Source organism: Bos indicus, chromosome 20 (assembly GCF_029378745.1).
Source record: "Bos indicus isolate NIAB-ARS_2022 breed Sahiwal x Tharparkar chromosome 20, NIAB-ARS_B.indTharparkar_mat_pri_1.0, whole genome shotgun sequence".
In the NCBI taxonomy this organism is placed as follows: Eukaryota; Metazoa; Chordata; class Mammalia; order Artiodactyla; family Bovidae; genus Bos; species Bos indicus.
This window is the reverse complement of record NC_091779.1, coordinates 15,481,633-15,490,115: the sequence shown is the minus strand read 5'-3', so window position 1 is coordinate 15,490,115 and position 8,483 is coordinate 15,481,633. Positions and strand designations below refer to the sequence as shown.

The following is an 8,483-nucleotide window of genomic DNA, read 5'->3' as shown; positions in this document are numbered from 1 at the left end:
CACTGGGCAAAATCACAAACATTACATAAATATGAGTTATTATCTTGTACCTACCCCTGGTCGCCCTGTTATCACTCTTAAATGATTTGATGAATTTCTTCTTATTCATGCACTCTGCCTCTTACTCTGCTCAGAACATTCTTCCTCTATCTAGCTACCCTAATCCCCATTCCTTTGATTTTAGATTCATCTTCTCTCTCTTCCCAGATTCTTCATGTTGTTATAACTCATGGGAAGTTTTGAGTCTGCATCTTTCTCTAGAATCACTACCTTCATAATCAATCCAGACTGATGCATGTAAGGAATCCAGATAAAAATTTCATTACAAGCCCTCACTTGATATAGGGAATTGGGCTGTCTTTGTCACCTCGTGAAGAACATCTGCCCTTTTCTATCACTCCTCATGTGCTCAGAGCTCAATCCTGGATGCTCTACGCAGTTTTCTTTACCCAATCTTCCCTACCATCCCCCAGCCCACAATGGTCATTGTCCTCCAAATTCTTAGAACCACTCCTGTATTTAGATAATAACTATGTTCTGCTGAGTGTTTACTTATTAGCCTTAGTAGTATATTCTTGAATACCCAAGTAGGTTGAAAACAGGGTGTCTATAGCAGCTTATATTATAGTCCCATATTTCAACATTATCCAAAAGAGCCTGACACGTGACAGTTGCTAATTGTTTATCTGGGCTTGTTAGTCACACTGGAAGCGACTGATTACAACACTCTCTTTCTTAATTGGAGTGTTAACACGGGCTCAAGAAGCCCTGTAGAAAACAGAAAGCCACCATCTCCTTGGAGGAAAAGATGACAGAGCATAAAGCAAAGGCCAAGAAGGGCGATATCCACTATCTGGAAGACAAATGCATCATTTTACTCAAGGTCAGGGATGTCCTCATGTAATACTTTTCAAATGAAAAACTCCAGACAGTTCTTGTTATCTCGATTCCTATCTTGACTTTTCATTATCAGAATATGTATGTACATACATTGCCTAAATTAGGCTTCACAGTGTCCTCTTCTCTGGCCATAATAGCTCTGACTTTGTTTCCCCCTTGAGGCTTACTTGGGTTTACCTTGCCCTACAACTATCATTCTGACACCAGAAAACAGTGAAATTAACAAACATAACATGGGAAACAAGAGGCCTTACTGATGATTCCACAGGGAAAAGAGAGCATTTGAATCAATCTTAATGTAGTAATAGATCTTCCATTAAAAAATCCCACTATCAAGTGAGACCCAGCCAGAAAGGAAAATGCCCCTTCACTTTTAATTAAGTGACAAACCTCAAAACAATGTGTTGCTTCATTTGAAACCAGGGAGGCTATTTTCTTCCAGCTGGACATTGTGGGGAAGACAGGGAAGGGGGCTTATCACTGTCAACTGTGCTAAAAAGGCAACACAGGCCCCTGGCTCTTCTACTAGAATCTGCATTTCTCTTCTGCAAGTCCCCCACCTTGTCCATATTAATTAGACAGACGTCTAAATCTTCACTGTAGATGTCAGTCAGGGAAAATGTATGGTTTCAAGGTTAAAAGATGAAATGCCACGTTCTCTTTCCAGAGACAGGAATTTTTAAAAAAGAAACTAGCATGAGTTTCTGTGCTAAAACAAAATTTATTTCTCTAGGTGTCAGATCCCTGATGTGTATAGCAGGATCTTCTCCTGATAACAGTATTTTTTTTTTAACTTCCACTTTAAAATTATACAAATAAATACAAGCAGACAGTGCTTATGATTAAAATAAAGATGTATATGTTACTGATATCAGTTTATTGTAGCATGACCATTATTAAAGTTCTTTATTGTCACAGGGAAGAGTGAAGGCCAACTTTGATGCATATATACTTTACCTTAATGCAATAATTTAAAAGAAAAAAAAAGCATCAGGGGCTCTTTAGTGCTATGTAGCTCTTTTGCACTTATTCCTCAAATCTCGCTATGGTTTCGGCAATTATACTCTAATTAAATGTTCCTTCCCCATTCCTGTGTAAATCCTCCAAGGCAGGAAGAACAGAGGTCCCAAAGCCATTGACAAAGTTCTGCAAAAGACACAAATAAATAGAAGTCTCAAGACTCCAAATGCTGATCAAGGTAAAATTTGGATGAGCAATTTAGGACTTGAATTATTTTATCTAGAGAATTTGTCCTTAAAATATAGGAAGACATACAGCAAAGATTGGTTTTTCATATAGCTCTACTTAAATTACTGTGAGCAAAAAAAAAATAAAATAAAAAAGAATTTTCAAATAAATAAGTGATGGACTGGAAAAATCTCTCTCATTTTATCCACCATAGCCCCTTTTAAGCATTATTTATGCCAAGCTTCCCTGGCAGGTTCAGTGGTTAGGACTTCCCCTTCCAATGCTGGGGGTGCGTGTTTGATCTCTGGTGGTAAAGCTAAGAATCCCACATGCCTCCAGCCCCCCCAAAAAACAAAACATAAAACAGAAACATACTGTAACAAATTCAATAAAGACTTTAAAAAATGGGCCACATTAAAAAAAAAAAAAAAACACCTTAAAAAAAAAGAAGCATTACTTATGCATAGAAAAATCATCCACTGAGTTCCCAGAGCACTTACAGTTTCTCTCTTTTAAGGGGATGTGATGCTTACTCTTGGTTTAGGTCTGAGAAAAAGATACCAAACAGAGGTTCCGTTTGACAAACAATAAAAGGGCTACAAGTGATAGAGTTGTCTTTTCACTTTCTTCATTTTAAAACAAGAGAACTTTTTTCATTGGCAACTTTTTTTAACACAATTCTCAAAATAGCCCAAGGAATCATTCCTAAGGTAAGCATGAATGGAGAAGGGAGTAAGAATCATTAACTTTGTGCAATTAATGGAAAAGAAACCATCATTCAACAGAAAATTAGAGGCTAGCTCTAATTATAACAAACTTCTTGATCCTGGTCACATGGATGGAAACTTACATTCAAATGGAGCTGAAAATCTTCCCTCCAGGGGGCAGTAAAGATAACCGGTTTTTCAGCAGGAGTGGCAAGGCTGAAAGGACTTTTTAAGAAGAAAGCTTGGAGTGCTCCATACATTACAATGACAAGAGGCCGGTTTCTGGGCAAACCTGTGTTGCAGGACAGTCAGGGCAAGGAGCTGTGTACAGGAGTCCCCTGGACTCCGCAGAGAAAGCACCCCTAGTGAGTCCTTTATTGTTCGGTCGCTAAATCGTGTCCTACCTACTGTTTGCGACCCCATGGACTGCAGCATGCCAGGCTTCCCTGTCCTTCACCATCTCCCAGAGTTTTCTCAAACTCCTGCCCATTGAGTCAGTGATGCTATCTAACCAACTCATCCTCTGCCGCCCTAGGGCCTCTATTTAACATGAGCACTTCTGAGGTCACAGATAGTGCTAAACCTGTGGGGGCCCATTCTACTGAAAGCCCCGATTTCCCTTTTGGAAACAAAATCTTGGTAACCAAGTGTCCTGGACATTCTGCAGAACAAATCTTGTTCAGTGTCAGGGTGCGCAAAACAGATTTATTTCCCATTCGGAAAAGGAGGAGAGAGTGAATTAGGAGGGGAAAAAATCTGCTTGCACTGGATAAACTTCTCCTTTCAGATTCCAAGGGAGGGCCAGCCAGAGCTCGGGCCCACCTGGACAATGGCACCCTTGGGACTTCTTAGTCTTTCTAGTCCCTAGAGCTGCTCTGGAAGCTGTGGCTTCCATTAACTTTAACTGTTGGGCGTCCCTGGTGGCTCAGACAGTAAGAATCCGCCTCCAGTGTAGGAGACCTGGGTTTGATCCCTGCGTCGGGAAGATGCCCTGGAGAAGGGAATGGCAACCCACTCCAGTATTCTTGCCAGGAAAATCGCAAGGATAGAGGAGCCTGGCGGGCTACAGTCCATGAGGTCCGAAAAACCGGACTGAGCGACCAAGCCCACACACCCTCGCTTGAGTAAGTCCTGGGGCGTAGGCGGGATGGCTCCAGTTGGGATTAGTTTTCAGTGCACCCGCCCAGCACAAACCAGACCTCAGACAGTCGCGAAGGTGCGCGGATCCTCGGCACTCGGCGCCCCCGCCCGGCTCACACAACGTGGCCGGCTGGCGCCACCCACAGTAGGTAAGTGGCGATGCCAGCTCGTAGACTCGCGGGCCACCTGTCCGAATAAATCCGCTCTCCCTTCCCAATGAATGTCAGTTTCTTTGGTGAGTGCTGACAAGGCAGGCAAGGATAAATTCGTTCCGCTCTCCTTCTCTCTCCCTTTGGCCCAGCCTTGTACTTACTGATCCACTCAGACAACCTCTAGCCACTTGTTTTGAATCCAAGAAAACAAAGCATGGGGCTGTTTTCGGGAGAGTTACTCTGGGAGCCCACGCCAGCAGGCGGAGACTCCCCGGGACACCTTAGGCACCAGGAAAAGCAGACCCTCCCAGCTTTTCCGACTAGCAAATTAGTGTTTTAGGACTGGCGAGGGCATAAAGGGAAGATGGGGAAGGAAGGATGAGATGACAGCGGGACGGGGCGGGGGTGGGAAATGAAGCGAAGTCCTGAACCTTAAGTTCAAGGTGTAGCAGTGAGGCGATCGCGTGGGAGAGCCTTTTCTGGGCGCAGCGGCTGGGTGTACAGGTTCTTTTTTCGTGTGGATTTTTTTTTTTTTTTTTTTTTTGCCTTTAACGGCTGAAGCTTAAAGTTCCGCCGCGAAGATTACGGGGCAGAAGAAGCAGGAGGCAATTGCTGGAATCAAACGGATTCTGAAGCCAGTTTGAGCCAAGGTCTCCTCTCACAGAGCGGAGGAGTTTCTCTCTTGCCCAGAGGCTAGAGCCTCTTTACGAAGAGCGCCATCCTTCCCCGCTGGGGACTGAGGCTTGGGAGAGGCTTGGGTGGATGAGGTCTGGAAGCAGCGCGCCTAGCAGCTGTGAATGTCAGAGGGAAAGTAGCAAAGGCTTTGATTCCAGAGGACTAGGGGAGGCAGAATGAATGGGATGGGCCTACTCGCCGCTACTCCATCATCATCGGCGGCAGAACTTGCACTTGATGATCTTCTTAAACGCGTTTTGGAAGTCCTTGTTGAAGTAGGCGTAAATGACAGGGTTAAGCAGAGAGTTGGAGTAGCCCAGCCAGTTGATTATGGCCCCCAACAGGGTAGGCATGTGGCAGCTGCTTTCGCAGAAGGGCAGGACTAGGGCCACGATGAAGAAGGGCAACCAGCAGAGGATGAAGGTGCCCATGATGATGCCCAGAGTCTTCACCGTCTTCCTCTCGCGGGCCAGGGCCATCTTGCGCTTGGCCTCGGCGTTGCGCTCATTTTTCTTCTCGAAGGAGGCGGGGACGTAGGGGACAGCACCGCCTTCGCTGGGTAGCGGAAGGTGCTCTTTGGAGTTGCCCACCCGGTGCACTTCGATCACCTCCAGGGCGGCGCCTTCTTCGCCCTGCCTCACGGCTCCATTGGCGCACGGAGCCCCTGTTACCTTGTTCTCCGTGCCCTGCCTCCAGTCTCTGCTATCCGACTCACCACTCACGCTCTTTCTGGGCTGCGGGGCCGGCGATGCCGCAAGACGGTGGTTGGCTGCCTTCTTGTCCACCTTCTTAACTGTCTTGCGAATGCGGAATCGCGCGGCTCGAAAGATGCGCCCGTAGAGAACCAGCATGAGCAGCAGAGGGATGTAGAAAGCGCCGAAGGTGGAGTAAATAGTGTAGCCGTGGTCCTTGCTGATAGTGCACGCGTCCGGGTCCGAGCGGTCTTCCGGGGTGCGCCAGCCCAGCATGGGCGGGATGGAGATGAGGAAGCCAATGAGCCAGGTGAGCGAGATAAGCGCAGCGGCGCGCCGGGGCGTCCTCTTGTTCACGTAGTCGATGGGGTCGGTGATGGCCCAGTATCTATCCAGAGCGATAGCGCACAGGTGCAGAATGGACGAGGTGCAGCACAGTACGTCGAGGGCGATGAACAGGTCACAGGTGACCTGTCCCAGAGTCCACTTGTTGAGCACCTGGTACAACGCGGCCATGGGCAGAACCAGCACCGACACCATGAGGTCGGTGATGGCCAGCGAGCCTATGAGATAGTTCGCCACGTTCTGCAGGGAGCGCTCCAGGGCGATGGCCGCCACTACACACGCATTGCCCAGCACCGCGCAGAAGATGAGCGTGCCCAGCACTAGAGAGGTGATTACTTGATAGCTGAAGGTCACGTCGGAGATGCCAGTAGCGTTGCCGCGTGTCCCGAAGGGACCCTGGGACGACGTGGTGTTATTGCCCTGTCCGGGGCTGAGCACATCCATGCTTGCGCGCCGGGCAGGGGAGGGGGAGGGGAGAAAGAGCTGCTTCTGGTTCCCCCTCGCCCCTCCCCCTGGGGTCTCCCGCCCCTGTTTCCTGGGGAGTTTCAGCTAAGAGAGGATGCAGGGACTCAGGCAGGAAGTTCTTACTGCTCAGGCGAAGGCATCTTGCAGAAGCAGCTAGCTTCTAGGCGCTCCCTGGGCTCTGGTAGTGCAGCGCGCTCAGAGACTCCAGCTGGGAAACGAATTGGCTGGAGAAACAGCTCCGGGATCTCCGGGCGGCGGAAAGGTGTCTGGAACGTCTGTCTCTTGCTGTCCATTATACTTTGCCGCTGCCTAACTGGCTGCCATACCACCCAGAGTCTCCCCACCAGCAAAGAGTCTCCAATCTTAAAAGTATCTGGAATAGAGAAACACCATCTTCCACAGTCACTCTGTAACCCTCCTCTTCCTTGCTTCTCTCCCTCCTCTCCTACTCTTTCCTCTACTCTCTTCTCTTTTTCTTAAGCCTCCTCCGTCTCCCTGTTTCTCCCACTAGTCATCCCCTCTGTCTCCCTCTCTTCTCACTCTCCTTTATCTCTCCGGTGTTGCTCCGACAGCCAGACTCCCTCCCTCCTACACTAACCCTCCGTTCCTAACACTTCTCCAACCCTGAGTGCCTCTTTCCCCTGGTTCCCCGCCCTCCTCTCCCTCTAGCTCTGCCTCTCTGCGTTCAAGTCCCTTTTTGTCGACCGAGACTCAGAACTCACTTACACACACTCGATCTGCCGATCAGACCAACATTACAACAAATAACTCCGCCTCCCACCCAGCCAAACTCGAGAGAAAAAAAAAAAAATCTAACTACATACATTGCTTCATATTTGTCAAATTCCTTAGTAGACTCAGCATCACTGAGTGGTAACAGGACAAGAGAAGAGGAGGCATAAGGAGCCTGAATGGGGACGTGGACAGTCCTGGGTCAGTCTGTAAATTATTACTAATAGATGGAAAGAAGATGGAATGTGTCTTAGCTTTTTAAAAATCACCCCCTTTTGTCAACTCACAGTCCAGCTTGTCTCCTTTGCCTCTGACTTTTTTTTCTAACCTTGAGAAATTGGGTGAGAAAGCAATTAAAAAGGACACGTCAAAGGAGAGGTGAAAAACTGCATTTCAAAGTGAAGAAAACCCAATTCGGTATGTGTTCTACACACACACACACACACACACACACACACTTGCCTTTCCATTCAGTTCAGTTCAGTCGCTCAGCCGGATCTGACTCTTTGCGACCCCGTGGACTGCAGCACTCCAGGTTTCCCTGTCCATTACCACATTCCAGAGCTTGGCTTTCCATAACCATTGCCTTTTTAATTTCAATGAACATTGTCATCTTGCACAGCTTTGTATCAAGTAAATTTAGGGGAGAGAATTTGTTTGACTTTGTGTTATAAATGAGGTTGGGCATTTTTTTAACGGCCCTTTCCTACCGGTTTTCCAGCATCTACGGAGAACTTGGTGGAATTCCTGGTCGCTGGTTGCTTCTTTGGGCTCAGAAACTGGGTTCAGCACCTGGGACAGCTCTAGGCAATAAGGACTTATGTCGCCACCTACCGGCAAATGCTTTAGAGCTCCATCTAGAAACCCTTGTCTTGCAGAAAATAGCATGTATTGAGGAAATCCCACAGCTTCAATAAAGAAAGGTTATTAAAAGAAAAGTAACTTTGAGTTTTCTATTTTTTCTATTTTATTCAAATGTTTCTTTTAGTATCATCTGTTGCTTTTAATCGTCTCTATCAAGTCCATTATGTTTTCTGGCTTTTTTTGAAAGCCTGCAACATGTCATTCACAAGTTCTGTCTAGAAATGCGATTTCAATAGACCTAGGAGAACACCTTCACTTGTGCTGATTTTGTGCTAACATATGCTGAATTTTGGAACTCATACATTTGCACACATTCATCAATGGGGAAAAAGCATTACTGGATTTTCCGAATGGGGATTACTTAACATAGAAGATAAAGACTGCTATGTGCTGGTTATCTAAGCTGTTTCCTTTACCAAGGAAACCAAATTTAATCCCATTTGCACCTAGGTAAAGAATGGGATTTCTACTCCACTAGAATAACATATAACAAAATTCACTTATACATTCTGATTTCAGGACTGAAGTAAAGTACAGAATGCAGTCCCAAAAGTAGATAACTCTAGATAACATGCACAGATTTACTACAGAATAGCAATAGTCTTAATATTGTGTTCAAATTT

The 8,483-nt window shown here is 46.5% G+C and overlaps 1 protein-coding gene across 1 annotated transcript; it reads right to left on the bottom strand.

Moving 5' to 3' along the window:
• Positions 1 to 1,760: 1,760 nt before the first annotated feature.
• Positions 1,761 to 7,138, bottom strand: HTR1A (5-hydroxytryptamine receptor 1A). The gene has a single exon (XM_070774634.1). It carries the CDS (start codon positions 6,241 to 6,243, stop codon positions 4,975 to 4,977), a length of 1,269 nt encoding a protein of 422 aa, XP_070630735.1. The 5' UTR covers positions 6,244 to 7,138; the 3' UTR covers positions 1,761 to 4,974.
• Between the last annotated feature and the right edge of the window lie 1,345 nt (positions 7,139 to 8,483).

Excerpts from the sequence above, each read along its gene's own strand:
- HTR1A (XM_070774634.1), bottom strand. The coding sequence starts at position 6,243 with ATGGATGTGCTCAGCCCCGGACAGGGCAATAACACCACGTCGTCCCAG.